This window comes from Acomys minous, assembly GCF_964271855.1.
Source record: "Acomys minous genome assembly, chromosome: 17".
Classification (NCBI taxonomy): domain Eukaryota; kingdom Metazoa; phylum Chordata; class Mammalia; order Rodentia; family Muridae; genus Acomys; species Acomys minous.
Window position 1 is genome coordinate 20,568,545 of NC_140500.1, and position 25,259 is coordinate 20,593,803.

General features: G+C 45.1%; 1 protein-coding gene across 1 annotated transcript in view; it reads right to left on the reverse strand.

The window, feature by feature from the left end:
* Positions 1-25,259, reverse strand: part of ANO2 (anoctamin 2) — a 334,924-nt gene that overhangs the window by 29,632 nt on the left and 280,033 nt on the right. The window contains exons 17-20 of the mRNA XM_084764895.1: positions 20,617-20,728; positions 18,011-18,068; positions 17,773-17,873; positions 9,169-9,314 (exon numbers count right to left, since the gene is read on the reverse strand). Coding sequence (XP_084621021.1) covers positions 9,169-9,314; positions 17,773-17,873; positions 18,011-18,068; positions 20,617-20,728 — 417 coding nt within the window. The remainder of the gene's footprint in view (positions 1-9,168; positions 9,315-17,772; positions 17,874-18,010; positions 18,069-20,616; positions 20,729-25,259) is intronic.

Below are 25,259 nucleotides of genomic sequence, written 5' to 3' on the forward strand. Positions count from 1 at the left end.
ATGCTGTGGCCTGCTCCTGGGCCAGCTTGCTTTCTCCCCTCAGAGATGGGGGAGGGGAAGCTACCCTTGAAGTCTTTCTTAGTAAGCTCTTCAGGAAGAGGGTTTGATATTGGAGATTCCCTTGAAAGCGCGCTGCTCCCCTCACAGGTTTTCCCAGTAATCCCTCACTCTCAGATTTCCCTTTGTCTGGAGCCAGCCCATCCCCACTTCCAATGCTGCCCAAAGGAAGCTCCCTCCTCCTCAGAAGGACTTCCAGCCTCCACTTCAGCTTCCCCTTCACCTCAGGCCCCTCCCCCAGATCTGCTGGGCCCTGGCCCCAGGCTTCCAGCTCAATTTAGAAAAATGTAAATATAATACGTCTCTCCCTGCTGCCGCTCCCCACCCCCCCCCCACCCCCCCACTGATGACCTGCCCTGCCATTACAACAGACAGGCTGTAGTGGGCTCAGCATACTTCCTGTCTGCATGGGTGGTCCTGGGGATCTTGGGAAGGAAACTGACAGCTGAGAGCAAGGCCCAGGATCACCATGTCAGGCACACCAGTGGGAGTGGGCAGCTTTGGTTTCATTGCTCTCATTTTTGTTCAAAGCCCAAGACAAGTGGCCTTCTGGAATTGGGGAGGTCTAGCCAGTTGAGAAGGAAGGAAGAAACCCCACTCTTTTCTGTCCCTCCACTGAGCCCAACTTCCCCACCAGGCCTTATCAAAACCTCTTGTGGAACGGTTGGAGAGGGTGCCACTCTAGGCTCAACTCCACCACGGAACCATGGGAGTGACGTTAAGAAACACACATAGTCTTCTGCTCCTTGGGTTTGAGGTGCCCCGTTTAACATTATACGTAAAGGGTGACCCCAGAATCAGAAAGGAACGTGGAGACACAGCCCAGTAATTTGAAACTCTTCATGGCAATAGGATACTTCCTCCCAAAAAGGGCAGGAAGCAGCCCCCTCAGAAAGCAAGAGCACACAAACTCGGCTTTATCTTATTCCCCAAACATTAGGCACGCACCGCTTCTGACACATTGCACCATCAGCTTTGATCATCAGTGGCAGCTGGGTTGTGTCCCACCCGGAAAAAAATGCATCCTCTGGTTTAACTTCCTGTATTAGGGAGGAAGAAAGGTCCAGAGAGATGGAGGCCCAAGGCTACACTCCTAGGGAGAGGCAGAGCTAGGCCCTCACTCCTACCCACACACAGACACATGATACTCTGGAAAAGCACCAAGGAGGGAGGTTGCTCACTGGGCCATCAGCGATCAGAGAAAGATGCAAGAGGTGACGGACCTTGCTTCAAGGACAAGGGTGAGGAGGAATCAGAGGTCAAAGAATGGCGAGACTGTCACCAGGTTTTTCAGCCAGCCAGAGGAATGGCAGAAACTATGACTTCCTAGGAAGTTGAGACTTCTGCTGGCTTGGGCACTCTAGCTGTTTCCCAGAGCTGCCACATAGGCGCACATGGATGGGCTCACATTACACCTTCTCTTGTTTCCCCTGGCTTACTCTGGGAAGGAGGGAATAATAGCCTGGGGTGGGGGAGGGGAGCAGGCAGAAGTGAAGGGGACCTGAAAGGAGAGGAGGAGAAGGAGAAAGAAAAAAAAAAAAGAAAGAAAGAAAAGAAAGGGTGGGTGGGGGAGAGTCAAAGATAACACTCTCTTGATAATCCACCCACTGGATTATCAGCCCATAAATACTGGAGGGTTGGCCAGCAGCAGTCCTGCCACGTGAGGTGCCTGTGGCATGGAGGAATAGACAGATGCCCCCTTTGTCAGAGACTCCTTTACAGGATTGCCTGTAATGTTCTCCATACCCATGCTCTGAGAGGCTGTGGGCAACGCTCTGTACATCAAGGAAGTCTTGTTCTTGGGAAGGCTTGTGACTTTTTTTATTTTTTAACCATTGGGAACCTATAGTTTAGAACCAGTGTCTCAGAAATCCTACAGGTTAAGGAGCCTATAAATATGAAGGGACAGGACACTTCACAGAGCCAGACACATAAAACCAGCTTTGCAGGTACGGCTGAAAAAAAAAAAAAAAAAAAAAAAAAAAACGTCTTGGGGGATTCAGGGAGCAAGAAGAACAAGCAAAGTTGGCCAGGGGAAGAGTGAGAAGCTAGGTGTGCTCTTGAACAATACAATGACAAGATCAAAGACAAAAAGACCAACAGCTGTAGCAAGCCAATCCTGTAGGATCGAAAGCCCTAGCTATAGGAGGCCAAGGAGATGTGAAGTAGGAGTTGTGGGCCATTCAACTGGCCTGCCTTCAGGGTCCTCGCAATTGCTTAAGTCATTTGGGGTGTGTGTGGAGGGTGGTGGTGGTGGTTAAGGATTGTCCTTTACCCCCAGATCCCTTGTACTTCCCCTCCTGCTCTCTCTCCTCTCCCCTGCCCTTCCTGCTGCTTCTTTCTCCCTTTCTCTCCCTCTCTGCCCTCGCTCCTCCTTTCCCACAAGAAGCCCCCTTGATACCAGATATTTTGTGGGCATAATTCTTCAAGGGGGTACACTTTGGCATGGGCCCACCACGTTGCCCACCCCTGCCCCCACTCCCCATTCCACCCCACCCTCCGCTTGCCGCCACATCATAACAGGTTCATCTTCCAAAGACACTCCAGAGGGAAGGACGATGTAGATACTACGAACCTACCCAGTGAGGCCATGGAGAGAGAGATAAGGCATGAACAAAGAGCAAGCCTTCTCCAATGGGGACCTAGAAGTCATGGACACTGGAGTCATAGACTCAGATCTCAAGGGAACTAAGCCTCCCCCAAGACCAGCTTAGAAACACTTCCTCTGGTATTGCTTTGGGGCCCTCCTCTGCCTCATAGGAAGTCTCACAATACAGGTGAGGTGGTAGCTGGGAGACTGAGCCACCTGAGTTGCGTCTAGTAGGCGGTTCCTATTACCCAGGGGTGTTGGATGAGTGGGTAATTAATTATAAGAGGAGGGCGAGAGAGGAGACCTTCATGGGAGGTGCTTGGGTCTCTCCCTTTCGCCATTGGATTGTTGGGGCCATAGATCCCAAGAAATAAATGTTTCCCCAGGAGTCACATTCTAGGGGAAAAGAATAGCTGAAGCCCTGATGCCAGCCAGAGAAGGAACTTGCCCCTAGGAAGGGAGTTCATAAGGTTCTGACAAGTTATTCACCACCACCAACATGCAAGTCACAAAGCTGCTTATGCTAAAAAGCGTTGACTCCTGGGTTGGGCCCAGAAGGGAACTAAAAGCCAGTGGAAAGTCTTTGCCTTCTTCATCTTGACCATGTCTCTGAGCTGACATTACAGAGCTAAGATTTTGTCCTTGACCCTTCTTGAGTCACTGTGAACTCTAGGAAGAACAAAACCTGGCAGGAAAGACCATCCTCCTAGATACGGCAATTGCCCACGAAGAGAAGGCTGCACCTTCAGTTTATCCCACCCTTTGGGAGCTGAGACAACGATGGGCAGGCCACACCTTGGCCAGGCTTGCTTTGCTCCAGGGTCCAGGAGATGGGCTGGGGATGGGGGATGTGTCATTGGACCTCTTTGTTCTTTGGCTCAGTGCGGTCACTTTGAGTACATCCTCTTCTTCTGCTTCTCACTGTTACTGTGTGTTTATCCAGATGAGAAGTTGAGCTTAATTTGTTAAGGGTTGAGATAGGACTGTCTCCTGCTCTAAGTCACTCCATATTCTGTAAAACAGTGGATTTCCGAACTGGGCCCTGCACTGAGAGACTCCAGGAGTAACTTCTGACTCCAACGTGAGGGCAGAGGAGGATGCACTCGGGGCGGGGGGGGGGGGGGGGGAGGGGGGAACGGGGCACGTGTGCATGTGGACACCATGAAGCCAGAGATATGGGAGTAGAAACAGTACCACACTATACATGGATCAATGTGTGCTGGCACTGTAAGAAAGCATGGGTATTTCAAAGTCATATCCAGAAACTTATTAGACACAACAGACTAAGGAAAGGTCTGTAATTCTCTCACCTGGACCCCCCCAAAAAGGCGGGCATCTAGCACTGTGGCATCATCAGCCCCCAGTATGTGTAGGCAGAGAACTCCAAACTCTTTCAGGTGCCTGAGTTGGGCTAGGTCCCTGATGTTGATGTGGCCCATTTAACTGCCATTATCCTGTTTCTCCATCTGAACCTGGTCCCACCTTTGCCCTTCTGCAACTGGATTCTGCTCCATAGCTTAATCTCCACCCTGTGACCCATGGTTGCCCGACTCATAGCCACTGAGACTTCTCCAGTGTCTTCCATGCAGCTGGGTTTGATTTATTATCTTATAAATACAGGCTTGATGTGTTCTATCAGCTACCCTACCTCTTGGGGGTTTTGGAAATCTCCTGAACCCTGCCTGTGGCCTCTGAGACTTTTACAGCCATCCTGCAACACACACACACACACACACACACACACACACACACACCTGCACGCATGCATGCATATAAATTGTAACTGTGCTGCTATGTGTAATATGTGATCTGAGCGTAATATTAGCATTAAGATTAGATTAAGCTGCAGGGAGCTGACTCAGTGGGTAAGAGTGGTTACTGAGCAAGCTTGTCAGTCTGTTTCCATCCCACAGGTAAAGCCAGCGTTGGAGGGGCATGATTATAACCTAAGCATCTTATGACAGTGAAGTGGGAGATGGAGGCAGGTGGATGCCCTAAAGCTCATCACAAGTCTTCCTGGAATATTCAGCATCACAGCAAAGAACAATAGAGATCCTGCCTCAAAAGCAAGGAGGAAGACAAGGACCCACAACTGAGCTTGCCCTTTGATCTCATATATATGCCATGGCACAGGTATACCCTTCACACACAAGCACATACACATACATACACTAAAATGAACACTTTAAAAATATTAGAATAAAAGAACTTGTGTTTCCCCTAGTCAGGGTTACCTAAGGAAATGGGACAGTCTGAAAGCTGCTGCTACGGAAACCACTATACTTTGTGAGTGTATTGTTATTCAGTTAAATCAAATCTGACATTATGGAAAGATACAAATGTGTTTGTCTGGGCTCTGCCCCTAACAAATCTGCTAACTGGACCTTGTGTCTGTTTCTCTTCTCAGCCTGGTCACAGAAAGAATATGCCTCCTTTCTGCTTTTCACTGTTACTATGTTTTTAGTTGGCATTTAGGGATGGGAAGGCAAACCTATCTTGCCGGGACATCCTAAGCCTTTGGCCACACCACTAATGGTTGTGGCATAAGATGCTATTCCTCCATAAAGCCCAGGGGTCCAAAGGTAGCAATGTGATGAGACAACTCAGATGTGGCTGCAGCCCTCTGAAGCCCTGGTGTCTGAGGTCAGAGAACTCTTGCATTTCCTCTAACCTGTAGGCTTTGGTGGGCATTTCCAGAGAGCAAGAGAGACTCGCAGCCAGTGGCCTTTCAAAATACCTTCTGAATTTCACTCCAAGTTAAAAAAATAATAATAACAACCTTACAAACTCCCAATGGTTTCCCCCATTTTTAGAGTTTAACAGGGTTTAAGCTTGGGATTAGGAAAAATGAGCTTTCCTCTAATGGCCTTGCAAATGCTGAAGAAAACTCATGTTAGGCTCACAGCAATGGCCTCAGAACCTCAACATTTGAGTTGAGGTTGGAGATGCTGGGGAGAGGTCTGGGGCAGATAACTGAATATGAGGTTGGAAGGGAATAGCGATCATGTCTTGGATGACTAGGGGACTAGAAGCTGTGGGGTTTAAAGAAACATGACAAGAAGAGCCATGGAAGAAACAACATCTAGAGTGTTCAGTCAGGCTTCGGAGTGAAACCCTCAGATCTGCCGCACACTCTGGTGTAACAGGGCTCATTTTAGTTTTTTGTTCAGAAACCTTCTTTATTAGAGAGAAGCCGGACTCTGGACAGTCACAACCATGGCGACTGTTTGTTGAGACGCTCTGTCAACAAGTATCACTGTTTAGATACATGGCATGCCTCACCTACTCCTCAGCGCAATCCCAGTGGTGCCTGAAACAGGAAGAGAGTGAGGGCTACAAATACCAAGGCCACAAAATTAACATACAAGGAAAACTTGCTGGCAAGGAGGAAAGCTGGGGAATTCCTCTGCTGAGACTGGAATTATCAGCCACTGGCTCAGAGGCATAGACACTCCAGAGTGTCTGAAAGTGCCCTGAGATCATTTTAATGCTAAAACAAATGCAGCCTGGGTGCAGGTTTAAGATGCTAACGAGAAGGTTTAAGATGCTAATGAGACATGCAGTGCATGTAGAAGTACCTGTATCAGAACGCAGCACCAATGGAAAAACTCACCTTGTGCAAATGAGGCCCCAACCTTTTACTATGCAAATAACTCAGCCTCATCTTGGAGCTGCTGATACCATGTGAGTTACTAAACTCCACTGAGTTAAGAGACTAAACCTTTGCTCTAGTCTCCTGCCTCCCCTAGGAAGTGTGTCTTTTCAAAAATAAATTATCTCTTTTTCTGTGCTGTCTGTGCCTTTTTTTTTTTTCTTCCAGGACACAAGAACTCTGATTCCCTCCATATCACCAGGAGGTGGGTGACATCACTAAACCAACCTTCTAGATGGGAAATTTAGTCCTGGCTGATGTTAAGCATTAAGCCCAGAGTCATGTAGGTAGCTAGCAGGTGGCACGGTTAAGACTGCACATCCCATGGCTTGACTCTTGAACATTCTCTACGTTGCTTCACAAGCTTTGCTGGAGTTTATTCTGCAGTTCTGTTTTTGATTGTATATAGAATAGCCCTCCTTTGAGGGGTGAGGAAGATAGGCCAGAATAAAAAAGGACACCACCTAGACAAATATATAAAGTGTATGTATATCTATATAATTACATACTGTGATGCCTCTGAAACAATGGACATGCTTAGCAAAATGGTAGAAAGGCTTCACAAACTCTTCCAAGCAAGACTATTTTAGTGTCAATGGAGTTGTCAATTCAATCAAGACCAGTGCCCCCCTTAACGGGTGGAGAGATTGTCTTGGTTTCTGAGCTTATTTCTCCCTATAGATGCTTAATAAAGTTGAGTGCTCCAAAAATAAGTGAATGATTAAATGTGTCCACTTGTGCTTCCTCATTTTCTCCCTGACCTTAGGACCCTTGTGCACCTGTGGCCTTCAAGAGAAATAAAGAGGTAGTTACTTCTTGCTCAAACTATGGCACCAGCCAAGGACAATACATGCAGTAAGCATCAAACCCCTATCCAGATCTAGCCAATGGACAAGGCATTCTCCATAGTTGAATGGAGAGTGGGGTCTGACTTTCACATGAACTCTGGTGCCCCATATTTGACCACGTCCCCTGGATGGGGAGGCCTGGTGGCACTCAGAGGAAGGATAACAGGCCTCCAAGAAGAGACTTGATACCCTATGAGCACATACAGGGGGAGGAGGTCCCCCTCAGGGACAGTCATACAGGAGGGTAGTAAGGGGAGAATGGGAGGGAGGGAGGAATGGGAGGATACAAGGGATGGATAACAATTGAGATGTAATATGAATAAATTAATAAAATATATATTTTTAAATAGGAGTCAGTCACTTAAGTGACCAATATTTTAAAATTATTTCTCTCAAGCCTCTTGTGAGATAGAAACTTGTCCAGCTTCAGGATTCTCTGCTAATCCCAGGTCTCTAACAGAAATCTCTCCATCCCAAAACTATTCGTATAAATTCCTTTCCCTTGTCCACAGACAGTTGCTCATGACCAGAAGGCTGTTCGCACTTGTCAACACTCTTCCTTAGAGTGTGCTCTTTGCTCTTATCACCGATAAAGCCAAAGGAAACCTTACAAGTCTATAATTCAACCTTATATCTAGAAAAGGAAACTATAGCAAAGAATGCTCACCCACCTCCAACCAAACCCATGTTTAAAAATGAACGTTCATTTGCCTCTTAAAGTTATTACCACAAATGTTAACAAAAAAGTCAGTAATTAGCAAGTATGCTCATTAAGTCATTCATCTGGGCACTCATACATTATTATATACACTGAGGGCCTGTTATGCCAGGAAATCTGCTGGACCCTGCGGCATCTGAAGATGAGTGAGCCACAGCCCCTCCTTACTACCCTATAGACCCTAATAGGCTGAGTATGGCTGAAGAGCAGGTCTGGGAGCAATAACGCAGTCAGATGCCATTAGTGTGGGCCCCTAACATAATGCTAAGGCCGAGAGAAGCACACAGGTTATGATCCCACCCAGAAGGAAGAAGAATTGGCCTGGGAGACATCGCTGAAGAGGCACTGTGTACAGCAAGGCTAGAAACGAGCCCAGAACACTCAGCTCCACAGGTTGGAACCACAAGTGCACAAGAGGGCCAGGAATCTAAAGCCTGCTGCGCATTGACAGTTCTATATCACAGGACTTCAGGGTCCTGAGGGGCTTGCACTCTTGAAAGGGTAATTCCACACACCACCTGTAGCTTGGTAGGTTGTGTTAAAATGAACCAATAATCAGATAGTGAATATATTTTTGATTAACTATTCATACTTGAGCAGGTGTATCTTGATGAAACCACTCTTCGTGAGGAGACAGGAACATGTATGCCGTATTAGAGCATTGGAATAGGACCGGAAGAGGAGCCTCTGTGGCCTGTGGCTCTTGGTCTGTGGGATCCTGTGCTATTAATTTGTTAGTCCCAAGTGAGAGAAAATGGGGGTTACTCTGGCATGGCCAAGAGTTGAAGACAGCTGATCCAAGCTGGAACAGCCTGCACTGACCCATGCTCCTGCCCTCCTCAATTAAGGAAAACAACCAGATGCTTCGCTGCTAGGATGTCACCCCCCCCCCACTTAAACACCCTAGACCTTTGTGGGAAAGCTGCCATTAAACCCAGCCCCTCAAGGAAAGTGTGGGTTTTTCCTGTGTTCCCCTTTTTAAAGACTATAGATTCCTAGCCTGAGTGTCCCAGGACTGCTTTAATTTTCCCGTGTGGAAATGATGATCTTACATCACAGAGTTCCCTGTTGCTCTGTTAGCTTGGTAGAGGATGGAAACTACAGGAAGGAGCTCCAGAGAATGAGTATTTAGCATTTTATGAACAGAAATGATGCAGACACAAGGCCACCATCCCGGGCTTGTGAAACCCTGGAGGGTGGGGAGGAGAGGGGGGTGAGTACATGAGGCTGCCTGGTGGTTGCCTGGCTCCTCCCATAGCCCCCTTTGAACCTGGCCCCAGGGAAAGGGGAGAAAGGCTCTCACTCATTTCCATGTACTCCGGAGTCAGCCCAGTGTATGGCTCCAGGCTGTAGTCCAAGTCCCACTGCTCTGGACGTTTTGAGTGCTCAGGGTCACTTTCTCCAGGTTCCGTCTCATCTTTCAGCTTCCGAAAGAGTTTCTTTAGCTTCCTACAAGACAAATTGAGTAGTCACTAACCATCTGGGGGGGGGGGGGGGCACAGGGTTACTTCAGCAGAAGAAGTGGAGGAAGAGACTAAGTCCAGGCACGGAAGTCATCCCGAGGCGGCCACCAAGAGGGTCTTTTATTAACATAATAAAGGAACTACCCTCCACGTGCTGCCAGAGGAGAGTTTATCACCCAGCTACATCTAACCCTAACCCTACACCACCCAGCTACAAACCACCCCCACAGCCTACAACAGCCACCTGCCTGCAAGACATACTGCTGCCATAGTGGGTCCTGCCACTTTAAATCTTGTGCCAATCTTGTAGAGGTAATCAAAGCCACTCTGACTCCAGCATGAACAGCCATGACCCAGAAGTCAAAATCTTAGGCGTTAGCAGGAACAGGAATTCCTAGGCTGGGGACCAGTAATGGGTCACAGCTGTGTTTAAGGAACAGTGCGTGACCCCCTAATGACCGCACCCAAATGACCCAGGTAGTCCATTAACCACCTCCTACCACCAGAATAAGCATGGCTTCCTTCTGAACCTGACTTCAGCTCTAAGAGAATTCCAGTGTTGTTGGGTGTAGGGGGCCAGTGTCCACTGTGCAGACAGCTGTATTGTGCCATGGGTCAAAAGCTAGTCTGTGCTCTAGGCAGAGAGATTGGAGGGTGTCATGGAAAGAACAGCAGATGGCCTGGTGATGGCTGTGACTGTGGGCAGGCATAAGGTTAGCAAGCAGGCCCTAGAGTTTCAGAACTTAAGGGCAGGGGCTGGGGCTGGGGTGGGGACAGGGACCTTAAGTGCACAAGGAGAGGTCAGATACAGGATGCAGAAGGGAAACTATGACACCGTGCAGCAGAGGAGGCAAAGGAAGAAGAAGGAGGGGCCTCAAAGGTCTTATAAGTACGGATTGGTTCAGAAAAGGGTGGGGGTGGGGTGGGGTGCTGTGTAAATCTACACATAGCTCTCAAGAGCTGGCTGCTTCCAGAAGTTTCTGCTGGATATCAGTGACCAGTAACCAAATGAATAAAGGAAGTCTATCGCCAGACCAGGGTTTAAAAGGGATCCTGCAAGTTGTATAGCATACAGATGGCGCTTTGGAAAACATCAAACTATGATTCTGACCTTACAATGTATTCTCTCATTAAAATAATTCCTTTGATGTTGCCCCCGCCCTATCCTTTGCATCTGCTATTTTTTGTTTCATGTCCTCCTTTAATGACAAGTCTCGGGAACTCTCTGGAAACCTCTGAATTTTTCCACTGCCAATGCAACATGACTCCATGGCCTTGCACCCAAACTGTGTGATCTGTGGGGCCTCCTGCTTAGGGACCTGGGCTGCAGACAGTTCCACAGATGGCTCTTGTGTGTTGGCCTCGCTGAGGAAACAGGCAGAGCCTTGCCCTACATGGGCCAAAGATGACGACATAGCCACTGATGGGCTATGCCTCTGCTGATTCCTGAGGAAGTTTGAGGTTTTTCCCCAGACTTAGGTTCCTAGTAAGACTTCACTGTATCTGAGGAGGTAGCCCTCCTGTGATGTCTCCAGATAGAAATGGTGCTATGTTATATGTATCAACCTATACAGAAAAGTGGAGCACTTATAAAATTTTTATACGTTGTATCCAAGAGTAAGTGACATTTACTTGGGGGATATGGTCTGGATATTAGTAAGAATAATGACTGGGAGAAGTTTTGCTGTGGAGGGACTCGTTTATCTGTTCTCTTCATCTCCAAGTATGTCCAGGGGAGGCTTTCACGTGTGGAAGAGCTGGCACTTTCTAGGGACACACCTGTGACCCCAACACCTGGAGACTGAGGCAAGATTAGGATGAGTTCCAGGCCAGCCTGGGCTGTACAATGAGATTTTGTATTAAATAAAGAAAGAAAGAATAAAGGAGAGAAGACAGGAAAATTGGAGAGAATAAAGGAGAGGAGGGAAAGGGAGAGAAGGGTAAATGAGCAGGAAAAGTTAATAGAGTGCTTATGCGACACCTGCCAGGTCTGGGGTTCTATTCTCAAAATAGCAAAAATAAGGCAGGAGGAGAAATGGGCATTTCTCTATTCACACAAAAAGAAAGAACACACACAGACACACACACACACATACCCACATACACACACATACACACACACACACACACACACACACACTCCAACCACCTGTATGATTAAAGGTCCATTTACAGTTTTGCTTCAGTGCACACAGAAGCTAACTTCAAAATGCAATTGTGTCAGAGTTATGATGGGTGTGTTATTTCAGGGACACGATACAGATATGACTAAAATCTGTTTTGCACCTATTGGAAAGGTGAGACAATTGCAGGTGAGGGAAACCTTGCTAATAGACACAGAAGATAAACAGCCAAGGCTATGTCCTACCATGATGCTCACCATGTCTGAAGCTTTTTTTTTTTAAACAGTTGTTTGTGAGCATCACTCCGGGCAGTGATATATGAAACCACCTGGCTTCTCACTCGAAAGCATCTGTCACAACTGTGTCAGGTCTGAAGCCAGACCTCACAAGCAGGAATTTGCCTATCACCATAGCTGCTCCCATAGAGCTTGCTCATCTCTGAGGTGGTTTCTGAACCAGGCCTAGCAAGGGAGGTGGGGATGGGGCCTCCAGACAACTGGAGAAAGTGTAAGACTTCCTTTATGGCTTCCGGGGCACCTGCTCCGTGCACAGGCAGACTCATGGGATGCCATCAGAAAGTCTCTAAGCTTGGCCTTGGGTAGAGCCCAACACTGAAGAAACTTACGTCCTTTCCCACCCTCATTCAGTCTGATTATTTACTATCAAGGAGAAAAGCCCACACTACTACTGGGACGCTGAGGATGACACTCCAGGGATTACAGCACATTCCTTCTTCACAGAGAGAGCTTAGATTTTGTACAGAAAGGCTTGGGTAAGAAATAATGCATTGATTGTCTAATTATGTCACTTTTTGGCTGGATTGTTTCATACCATTATTAGCTATCCATAGTAACTCACTCAGATGTTCATCTTTTATCTCTGAGAATAATAAAGATTAAAATTAAGTGTGTAAACTTAAAAATGATTAATATGGCAATAACTACATGTGTAAACATGGGAAGAAATTTCAAAGTTCATCACAAGTAAGCAAAGATTGGAGGGCAATGCTACTATCCAAGGAGTGTTGAATTGCTTCCTGCAGGGCAGACACACATGGTCTAATGAGAATGTGAAAATTTCATTGAGAGAGGTTATTAGAGTCACCTATCTCACCTGCTGACAAAGCAGTATGTTTTTATGTAAGAATGTTAGGAAATTGCTATTAGAAGCAGCTGCTGGGCTAAAGAGACAACTACTCATTATTATATTGTCACTTATTTTTATTTAGTACAATCAACCACCAAATTTCCCAACCTGCCTCTGTTTTTGACACTATGTCTGACCTGCTAGATTCTTATTTAATTCCTATGAGGAAAAGTTGGACATTGGTGCTGGAGTAAGGAACAGACAAACTGTGAACCAAAAGCCCACAGGCACAAGACAGAAGAAAAAAGCAGCACTTCTGAGCCAGGTCTTGTCAGTCACATTTGTGAACTTGCTCAAAAACCATGACACACAGCAATAACTTGGCTACCTGGAACCCCCTAAAATGATTCTTCCTTCTTCTGGTGTCCACATTTTCTAGACAGCTAAGCATTCCTTCCAAGCCAATTTCCATTACACAACATGTTGGAGGCAAATCCTTGTACAATAACTTTCTGAAGGTCACATGGTGAATATAACACAACAGATCCACAAAAGCGACTGAATATGATCAGGTATAATTTTTAATCCACCTGACTCCTTCCTCACTGTCAGGCTACATTGCCATTGTTCCTTTAAGTAGGAAAGATTCCTTTTTTAAAATGCTTATTTTATGTTTCCCAGCTACGCCCCACTGCCAGGGCACTGCCAGATATTTGGGATCTGAGTTCTGTCTTACCAAGTATAATCTTGAGTGGTAAGTGAAAGATTCATTAATCATAAACATAGTGATTTCATCTTACCAAGCTCAAGACACAACCTTTATGATGATGGGGAACTTTGGGCACCATGGCAGAATCTCTGATTGACATGCTTAAAGTTGCCTACACCATCATGCCATGAGACCAGACTGGACACTAAAGTCAGAGGGCTGGGATCTGGCTCATCAGCACGCATGAAACCCTGAGTTCAGTCCCCAGTACCTCGAGCTGGAATGGGGAAGCATGCTTTGAAGCAGAGCGACTTCCATGTGGAATATGTAGAGACCAATCCACTCAGCAGGAGAGAGCTCCATGGAGCCCTAGGCTTGCAAGGTACCTATCTCACGGATGACTATAATGACACCACGTTCATCAAGAGACACAGTGAGACTTAGGGAAGGGACTTGCACACAACATTGTGAATTACTACACAGTTGCCATTGATTAAAGTGAGGCACACTTTCAAACACATATGCAATAAGCATAAACAAGAAAATTAATTCCTCAGGGAAGGTCAGCATGTGTGTTTTCATCTGTCAGTAAGCTGGTGGAACTGATGGACCCGGAACATGCCAACACACTGTTATACATATGCCTGGGATGTTGACTCACTTAAATTCTTAAAGGCCTCTGAATCCAGAAATAATTTGCTAAGTGGTAGATAGGATGTCCAGGAAAGGAACTGTGGGCAATCATGTCTGTAAGATGTCTACAGTTCCATCCAAAAGAGAACTTCAATACCCTAGAAAGACAGGTGTCTTCTCCAGATGTTTGATGGCCACTAAGGCTTTCCTAGATGGCTGTGCTGGAGAACTTGGCTGCATAGCTTCAAAGGGACCAGATGTGGCTTCAGCATCATCTGTGTGTATTCTGGATGTTGGTCCACAACAAACGCTGTTTCTAAGATGCTGTGTGCCTACAGAACAAAATACATCTGTTTCTCTAGCTTTAATTGACTATCACTGAATGACTGTTAGTCAGTAAATAGGGATAAAATGAAACTTTAAGGCCCAAATTTCTCAAGGATGCAGTCTTATTGATAACTGGAAGCTTATTTAAGCAGAGAGATGGGATGGGCCACTCAGACACTGATGTTCTTATTATTCCTCCTCTAGGAAAAAGCACTTAGAAGTGCCACATAAGTTTGTCTCAGTATGTGAACAGAAAAATGTTTGAGTGTTCTACCTAATGAATGGAGTGTGATGGTTATCTTAGTTAAAGTTTCTATTGTTGCAACACCAACATGACCAAAAAGCAAGCTGAGAGGAAAGAGTTTACTCAACTTACACTTCCACAGCATTGGTCATCATTAAAGCAAGTCAGGACAGGAATGGAAACAGGGTAGGAACCTGGAGGCAGGAGCTGATGCAGAGACCATGGAGGGGTGCTACTTACTGGCTTGCTCATCATGGCTTTCAGCCTGCTTTCTTATTGCACCCCGGAGACTAGCCCAGAGGTGGCCCCACCCCCAAGAGTGTGGGCCCTCCCATACCAATTGTTAATTATGAAAATGTTCTACAGGCTGGCTCATAACCTGATTGTTGGCATAATGTTCATGTGGACTGTGTGCAGTTTACGCTGGTTCTTTTAAATGCTGATTTCTCTACTCCACTATCTGGTTTCAATCCAGACATTGTATTGTGATGTTTACTCTAAGTACCTCCTATCTCAAGTTCATGTAAAAATGTCACCATTTGTTCTCTGTATTGCCAATAAACACCAACTAGCCAATACTGAGCAATAACAGAGAATAGGATGGGGCATCCTGGTCCAGTGAGTGGAGGAGAAAAAGCAGGAAGTAGAGGAAGAATGAATGTGGAAAGGAGAAATGAATCAGACCTAGGGTATGAGTAAAAAGCAAGTATAATTGGGAAATCTGAATTGGAAGAAACTATACTAGTTTGGAGGTTTTGGGTGTAGTAATTATTGCACAACATTGTGCTTAAGGATAATTAAATGGATCCTAGTCTCTCTGTGTGGTTATTTTATAAAGCTGGTTAAAGAAGTAACTGTTGATTTATTAAAAGAATAAATCCATATTAAATATTAATAACCATTCAACATCGGATCTTAGGGAGGCGTCTTCTAAGTTGAGGTTTCCTACTTTCAGGTGACTGTAGTTTGTGTTGAGTTGATGTAAATCTAGGCAGCACAGCGGTGAAATCCATGTAGAAGACCGGCACGTCAACACGGATTCACATCCCTGTGTGCTCTTATTGGGGTTCTTACTGAAAAAGGTTTTCTCCCCCAAGAAGCTAAGTGCTCCCCATTAGAACTTTATCTCTATAAAGGTGTCTCAAAGGACAATCAGAAACCTCAGGACCTTTTTAAGAGTGACAGATCCCCTAAATACATAGAAACAGATGGCTTTAATGTGACATTTATATGGAAAAAGAGGCTGGCCTATATTTTTTCTATGAAGCCTATTCAATCCAATGAACCCATGACTTTAGAAAAATGATCTAGCTCTTGCCATTGGCATCTCCCTTCATGTCCCAAAGGCCTTGTCAGGGGAAATGCCACCTTGGAGATTTAGCTCCTCCATTGTAGCACCTCTGGGTCATGAGGTGCTTGAGGTAAGACCAGAGTGAATGTGCTGTTTATTCAGAAAGGAAACAGGTTCTTCAAAGAAAATAAAGACAGACTGCCCTCTGAGAGGCAATGGTGGCACAGGCACACACTAGAAGAAACCCTGCTGCCTTTGAAGCTTGACATTTGGACTACTAACTTTCAAAGTTCTGATGGCATTTGTATTACATAGTGAACACTCAGTATATGGAGAATTTTTTTTTTTACCTAAATCTAACCTCTGAGAGCCATTTCATATATGTTTCCCTCTCCGTATCTAAGGCACAGGACCCTGGAGTGGCACCAGGGGCGTTCCCTTACGTCTTGTGACGTGTAGAGAGAATTGTTCCTGGTCATGTTGCTCAGAGTCTGAATCTCTGCTCCTGAAGAACATTCCAGTGGCCACTTTACACTTAAATGGACTCCTTTGCTGCTTAAACTAGCCAGAGGGAGTTCCAAGGGTTGCCATTAGGAATCGTGGGCAGTAAATGTGCAAATTCAGCTGGGAAGAAAGAGATCAACCAGCTTTTCTTCCCTGGAAGAATTCTTAGCAGCATAATGTGCATGATACAACTCCAGCACGGAGACAGACTCCCAAGATCTTGACCTATCCTCTGAGGACTGTCTGACCACTGCAGGGGCATGGTATCCGGCAAGAGCAGGGTCAGCTTTGTAAGTGTTCAAGAGAACCGGCCCAGCCTATCAGAATTATCCCTTGGGGCTGGAGAGATGGCTCAGGGGTTAAGAACACTGACTGTTCTTCCAGAGGTCCTGAGTTCAATTCCCAGCAACCACATGGTGGCTCCATAATCACCTATAATGTGATCTAATGCCCCCTTCTGGCCTGCAGATATACATGCAGGCAGAGCACTGTATACATATTAATAAATAAATAAATAAATCTTAAAAAAAAAAAAAGAATTATCCCTGTTCACCTTTGACAACTAGCTCTGTGACACTAAGCTGGTTAAAAATAGCCCTGGAACAGATTCCTCTTTAAACTACAAAAAACTAGGAGGGAGGGCTTGGTCGAAGCTCTGCTGATAGAGAAAGAGGACCAAATTCAATCCCCAGATCTGACATTAAAAGGCAAGTACAGCAGCTTCTAATGGCAGCACTGGGGCAGAAGAGACTGGCAGATTCCTCACACTTGCTGGCAAGCCATCCTCGCCTACCTGGGGAGTTCCAGGCCAGCAAGAGACCCTGTCTCAGAAACAAGATGGAGAGCGTCTGAGAAACAGGTTTTCCTTGACCTCCACATACACCTACACACATGTTCATCTCTACATGCACTCACACACATGTAAACCTGTACATACCAACATATATAACATATATGCATACATGCATACATACAAACAACAAAAACAAAGGAAAAAACTCAAAGGACTAGAAGGGAAAGACAGGGTATTTCATATTTCTGGACTTCTGGTTTGATTTTTTACTTGTTTGCATGTTTTGTTTTGTTCCCACTTTAGTAGCCATCAATAGTGTTTAGTTTCATAACCATTTCAATCTATAAAATATGCATAAAGCTGGGGACTTTACCGGGTATTCATGATTCCCCTCCTAAGATCCTGCATTCTGCATTTTGTTGTCAGAGTTTCTTAAATGACTCCATCAGACTTTCCTCTTCATCTTTGCACCCTGCCTGCACCCTCCTACTTACCCAATGTGGGGGAGAAGCATATCAAAAGTATTACATGCTTTGGGGTCTGAGTTATCTCTTATCTCTGCCCTTTATTTCTATGTACAGTTCATCAAGTGATAAATCTTTCTGAGACATGAGCATCTTAGCACAAATTGGGAAACAAAGTGAGAAGAAGACAGTTCCAGGTACGCAGAGAAAGGAGTGGATGCTGAACTTCTGGGCACAGGGGGCAGGCTGTGAAAACTGATCATTACGTACGGGACGCCAATCTCAAAGATGTTGTTCTGGATCAGCTGCTTCCCCAACATGATGATGCTGAGCTGGATGCACAGCTCCATGAGGCAGCCTCCTGGAGCACACTGCAGGAGCGGGCAGAGAGAGACAGGAGCAGTGAGACCAGAGAAATGAATACAACTGTGATGGGGTGAGGACGGGGCTATACCGCTGGCATCCTACAAACTGCTAGCCAGGCATGACTGCCGGATGCTGTACTTGCCTCTTCCATGCGGTAGCCATCGAACACATAGACGTAGCTTCCAGGTCTGCCCACAAACCTGAAAGAAAAATATGTGCCCAGAGTCAGAAGAAGATGGTGCCAAGGCCATCTTCCACAGGAAATGGCCCTCTTTGAATGAACTGGCTAGGGAGGTCCCAAATCACACAAGGACAGTTTTATACCCATTATCCACTAGCAGGTAGCTATAATACTTAAGGTTCAGTTCCTAACGCAACCACGTTTCTGAGGAAAGAGGGATAGCTGAACAAAGGATGAGGCTAAATGTGGTAAGGGGCTAGGATGTGTGTGTGTGTGTGTGTGTGTGTGTGTGTGTGTGTGTGTGTGTGCGCGTGTGTACGTGTGCATGCGCATGCGTGTGCACATACGCACATGTATATGCATGTGTGTGACTTCTGAGTACTTTCCCCCATCTACTGGTGTCAAGGACTGAATGTGTGTTGCAGCTCTTTGGTAAGGGCTTATGATTTGTCAGGAAATTGAGGGTGAGTCCTACTGAAGGTACAGGCATCCTTCCTTCAGAAAAGAAGGCATCTTTCCTTTCTACTGAAAATATTCAAAAGAAGGGAAGCAGCCCACTCGATTCCTCTTCTGAAGAGGATGTATTTTATGGAGGGATGAGAAGACTGAGGCAGTAGCAGAATGAATGAGGCGAAAGCAAACCACAGAGCCAGGCAGGCAATAACAGTGGTCACCCTTCCTTGAAATGTGCACCACTTGAAACTCTACTTACCCATCCGTTCAGTGCAGCTGAGATTTTTTTTTCTGTGAAATCTTCTTGTTGTGTCTGATAATATTGCAGTCTTTCCTCTACCTTTCCCTCCCCTTCCCTCCTCTTCCCTTCCTTTCTTTGTTTTCCATGCTGGGTATTGACCCTAGGGCTTTGCATATGCTAGTTAGATGTTGTACTGCTGGACCTCATGCCCATCCCCCACCCAATACTTTTCCTATATTTCTTATTGTGTCATTTATCACTGATCACAGTATTACCATTGCCAAGACTATCCCTTCCAGTGTACCACAGAGTCGGGACCGTTCTGTTTGCAATGCCATGTGTATGTAATTTGCCTTGGCTATGAACTCTAGATAGAAATACCAGTAAGGTTTATATTCATTAATTTGTGCAGTATCTTTGATACTATAATTTCAGAAGAGCTAAAATCAGAGGTCTTTGAATAGGTTTGTGTTTGGGGGTTACAAACACATCTACAAAAAAAAAATCATACATGGATAATGAACATTCTTTGTGGTACTGCATACGCTTTTGGCTCCAAAGAAGTGGACCTGATACAATTGCTTCTAGTCTGGCAGGAAATTTCTTTGCTAGTAGCCATGTGGCCTGACCTGCCACACACACATACACACACACATAAGTGTCTATTAGAACCAGTTTTACATCCAAATCTATTGTAAAATAAAGACATTTTAATTGGGTGTGTGAGTGGAACATTTGTGATCCTAGCGCTTGGGAGGCTGAGGCCAGCAGATCATAAAATGATGTCAAGCCTGAGCTATATAAAGGGTTTGAGGATAGCCTAGGCTTCATAGTGAGGTTCTGTCTCAAAAGAAAAAAAAACATCAAACAGAAAGCATCCCTACACCCTGGTCATTAGTTCTTGGGAAGAGGCACCAAATGCTTAGAATTTCCATTCTTATAGGAGCATCTTTGTCATTGATTGTGGGTTCCTGGGACTGTTTCCTACATCTATGCTAGAGATATTGTTCAGGATGAGGACAGGTGATGCCAGGGATCAACCATACAGGTTGGGCTTTGAGCCAGAGAAAAGCAGTCTGCCTTCAGTGGGGGAAGGAGACAAGAGTCTGAGCTTAATCTCACAACACAATCAAATGATTCAATAAAGCATAGCATAGAGATATCAGAGGGGCTTGGCTGAAGCACATGGATGTTCCAGGAGGGCCATGTGTCCCCAGGCCTTGGCCACATCAGTATCAGGATGCTTTGAGACAGTGTGTGAGCCGCTCCTGTTTGCTGTTTTTGGATTTCTCCCGCCCCCCCCCCTTTAACTATAATAAGGCCGTGAATGTGAGTATTGCACATTCTCAAATTCTATGAGTTATTCCAGCAAATTATAGAATTAGAGGAGGCAGCGAGAACCCTGGAATTCATAGCCAGAGGGTTGGAACTGCAATTGTCCTGAGCGGCCCAGAGCTGTGGCTGGTGTATGAAGTAAGAGCAGTCTTGTGAAGGACAGTGCCTTTCATCTGTGAAGCCTCTATCAAATCCATATCATCAGCACCAGCTGGCACTGCGCAAACCGCGGAGCCTCCGGCTTCACACTCAGTCCTCTTGTGCCTCGTTCTCAAAGGCACTGACTCTTTTAAGATTCTCGCTTCAGGATCGTGGCTCACACTCTCGCGTAGTTGCCATGGGTTTGATTCTGAGGATGCCAATTCATTTCTTCATGGACAACCAGATGGGTTGATAGTTCATCCCAGCCAAGGGAAAAGAGGGGTGAAGGTGGGAGGTGACAATGGACAGAAGAACCTTGATTATCCCGATAGTGGAGGAGCCAGTCAGAAGGGAACTGGGTGAATCGCTTTACCACGGGTGCTACTCTTATACTCACCTCCCCTTGAAAAAGGCCACATAGAAGATGGGGGAGTAGGCGTTGACGAACTTTAGCAAGAAAGCTTTGAGGATCAAGCGTTCTTCAAAGGTCTGTTCTGTCTTCGGGACCTCTGCAAGGGAAGAAAAAAGGCAATGAGAATGAGACAGGAGGGTTTCCGTCTTTTCTTTTACTTTTGAGAGAGAGAGAGAGAGAGAGAGAGAGAGAGAGAGAGAGTGTGTGTGTGTGTGTGTCTGGGGGTGCATCTGTGAGTGCAGGTACCGTCATAAGGCAGAAGAGGCCACTCGATCCCTTGGAGCTGGAGTTGCAAGAGTTTGTAAATCATGTGCTTGCTGTAAATGCTTAAAAACCAAACTTCAGTTCTCTGCGAGAGTAGCATGTGCTCTTAACTGGTGAACAGTCTCTCCAGCCCAGAGGACTTTGACAATGAGTCACTGTCTCTAAGTTCCAACTTTGGAGCAGTAATCCGGTGACCTGCCTCTCTGGCACATGAGAACTGGATGGGTTCATCGGGGAGACACCAAACACTCTGTGAGCTAATCTGGGGTTACACAGGGTCAAGGGTACATAAGACCTCCCTCCACCTTGCTCTTTCTGCTGCCCTCCCAGGGAGTAGAATTATTCTGAACTCCACAAAGAAGAGCTTGAGAAAGGAGAGTTTGTGGTCCCCACTATTCCCTGGTCCAGGGGAAGTCAGCCAGTCTTTATGTATACAGCTTCCATAAAATTGCACTCAAACAGAAGTTTCTGGCCAAAGGGGCTTAAGAGTTGATAGAGCATCTGAACTGGCTTCTTTATCCCCTCCTCCGTTTTTACCAGGAAGGCATTTGTTTGTAAGCTCCAGGAGGGGCTGAGATGCCCCCTGATCATTCACTCAAATGATGAGAGGTCACCAAAAAAGGCAAAGAGGAAAAGACGTGGCTGAGCCTGTGCCTCAAACCCACATGTCACAGCCCCAGTGTGTTCTGTCATGTCCCGGCAGAGAACCTGGTCAGCATCTTTAGTAGAGCTAGAGAAGATTGGGAGTTACCTCTCTGGTGCCCTCAGAAGACTGAAGATGCTGAGAGACTCCTGTGAGAAGTGTGTGGCGTGCTTTGGTGGAGACCCCACAGACTGACAAACAAGTCCCACCTAACACTGTCACCTCAGTGATTAGGATTTGTGCTGGATAGTTTTATGTCAATTTAACACAACCTAAATTAATCGGAGAGGAGGGAATTTGGGTTAAGAAAATGCTTCCATAAGATCGGGTTGTAGGCCAGCCTGTAAGGTATTTTCTTAACTAGTGATTGAAGGGGGAGGGACCAGACCATTGTGGGTGGTGCCATCCCTGGCCTGGTGCTCCTGGATTCTCTGCGAGAGCAGGCTGAGCAAGACTCAGTAAGTAGCATCTCACCATCTGAATCAGCGCCTGCCTCCACGTTCCTGCCAGGCCTGAGTTCCTGTCCTGACTTCCTTTGGTGATTAACAATGATGTAAGCCAAATAAGCCTGTTCATCCACAAGTTGCTTTTGGCCATGGTGTTTCATCATAGCAACAGAAGCTCTAATTAAGACATGGTTTCAGCAGATGAATTTGGAGGGGTGGGGGGCATAAACATTAGAATCACAGCACATGGCCATGTTCTTAAGGGTCAGGACTAAGCTTGCATCACATAGAATGGCAAGTATAAAATTGTGCTGATCCCAGGGTGCAGTGCCAGGACCACACACAGGATGCATCAGATTTGCATATACACAGCCTGCATAGGAATAGTTGAACTGAGACCCTGCTCTCTCCTCTGGTGTGCCCTTCCCTGACCCCTCTCTTCATGAACAAGTCCTTGCATTCTTCAATTCTTAGGCTAAATCCCCTCCCAGATGTTTTTCCAGATGTCTTCAGTTGGCGCCATGTTTTTTTCTGTTTTCTTATATGGACTTAATATCTTCCTATATTAACTACCTATATCTATGCCCTTCAAAAATTAACACTAATGTGGCTGTTGCTGATTGTTCACGCATCCTTAACAGATTTCCGAACATCAAAAGACAGGAACAGGTATTTCGTGAGGACACATGATAAGATGAAATCATGAGAAAGCAAGAGGAGGCAAGATGCACAAATAAATGTGTCCATAACAGGTTCATGTTTCCAGTGGTTTGAAGGAGAATTTCCCCATAGGCTTGTATTTTGGATGCTTGGTCCCTAGTCAGTGAAATTGTTTCGGAAGGATTACAAAGTATGGCCTTGTGGGAAGAGATGCACCATTGGGAATGGGATTTGAGGTTTCTAAAGGCCACATCTGGCCCTGACTCCCCTCACAGCTCCCTGTGGCTCATGATGGTAAACCCCAGCACCATGTCTGAATTCTTCTTGCGATAATCGTTGATAATCCTCTAAAACTGTAAGCAAGCCCTCAATTAAATGCTTTCTTTTATAAGATGCTTTGGTCATGCTCTATCCCCACAGCAATAGGACAGTGACTAAGACAATGTCGTAGGTCACGGAAGCACTGACACCTTCTATGGAACTTTATGCAACCAGAGTGTGTCCAGACAGAGTTATCACAAGCTATCAATTTGAATAGGAACTATGTGAAAGTCAGCAGGAAAGTGACTCATATGGATACACAGGACACACAAGAACGTCTGTTCCACTTCACTAAGACATAGCCTCTGTAGGGAAAATTAGGCTGATAGGAAAACTTGATGAGATAGAGGATAGCATTACTCTTTTCTTATTGCTTTATTTTTGTACATGTTTGGTTGCTTAAAGCTTTGTTTAAGACATAATTACATTTGGCATTTTGTTATTTGTTTTTTGAGACATGGCCTCACTTTTTAGCTCAGGGTGGCCTGGAATTCAAGGTATAGTCTAGGATGGCCTCAAGCCTCTAATTTCCCACCTTTGCCTCTTTCATACTGAACTTTTGGGCCTGTACCACTATGCCCACTTATTTCCTTCTCCTTCAGATATGATGATGGCAATACTTATCTCACCTAAGAGACAGAGACGGGTATTCTGTGGGTCACATGAGTGAATTAATGACATACACATTATAGATGCACATGGTAACACACATATTTAACCCTAGCACTCAAGAGGCAGAGACAAGAGAATCTCTATGAGTTTGAGATAAGCCTGGTCTACATAGTGAATTCCAGGCTATCCAGGGTTACATAGTGAGACACTGATTCAAAACCAAAGCATTTTTTAATTGTTGAGCTTAGAGCCTGAGCTATTGATGTTCTGCTCAGGGAGTTGCCTCCTTTGCCAATAAGCTCAAAGTGGTTCTTCCTCAGTTTTTCTTCTAACAGATTTAGTGTGTCTGATTTTATGTTGAGGTCTTTAATCCACTTGGACTTTAGTTTTGTGCAGTGCAATAAATATGGATCTATTTGCATTTTCTACATGTAGACATCCAATTCGTCCAACACCATTTGTTGAAGATGCTATCTTTTCTCCATTGTATGGTTTTTTGCTTCTTTGTCAAAAACCAAGTGTCCATAAGTATGTGGGTTTATGGGTCTTTGGTTTGATTCCATTGGTCAACTAGTCTATTTCTATGCCAGTATCATGCCATTTTTATTACTGTTGCTCTATAGTACAGTTTGAGATCAGGGATGGGGATTCCTCTGGAAGATCTTTGATTGTAAAGGATTGTTTTACCTATTCTGAATTTTTTGCTTTTCCATATGAAGTTGAGAATTGGTTTTTTCAAAGTCTGTAAAGAACTATGTAGCTATTCTGATAGGTATTGCATGGGAGATCTTTATATCTTCTGATATCTTCTTCAATTTCTTTCTTCAGAGACTTGAAGTTTTTTTCATACAAGTCTTTCACTTGCTTAGAGCTATACCAAGATACTTTATGTTTTTTGTGGCTATTGTGAAGGGTGTAGTTTCTGTAGTTTCTTTCTTAGCCTGATAACACCAATAGCTCAGGCTCTCAGGTCAACAATTAATAAATGGGACCTCACGAAACCAAAAAGCTTCTGTAAGGCAAAGAACACTGTCAACAGAACAAAATGACAGCCTACAGACTGGAAAAGGATCTTCACCAACTCTACATCAGACAAAGGGCTAATATCAAATATATATAAAGAACTCAAGAAATTAAATACCACCAAACCAAATAATCCAATTTAAAAAGTGGAATTCAGAGCTAAACAGAGAATTCTCAACAAAGGAATATCAAATGGCAGAGAAATACTTAAGGAAATGCTCAGTGTCCTTAGTCATCAGGAAAATGCAAATTAAAATGACCCTGAGATTTTATCTTACACCCATCAGAATGACTAAGATCAAAAACTCAAGTGACAGTACATGCTGATGAGGATGTGGAGAAAGGGGGAAAACCCCTCCATTGCTGGTGGGAGTGCAAACTTGTTTAACCATTTTGGAAATCAATCTGGTACTTTCTCAAAAAATTGGAGATAGTGCTTTCTCAAGACCCGGCTATACCACTCCTGGTCATATACCTGAAAGATGCTCCACATACAATAAGGACGTATGCTCAACTATGTTCATAGCAGATTTATTCATAATAGCCAGAATCTGGAAATAGCCTAGATGCCCATTGACTAAAGAATGGATAAACTGTGGTACATTTACACAATGGAATACTATTCAACTATCAAAAACAAGGAGATCTTGACATTTGCA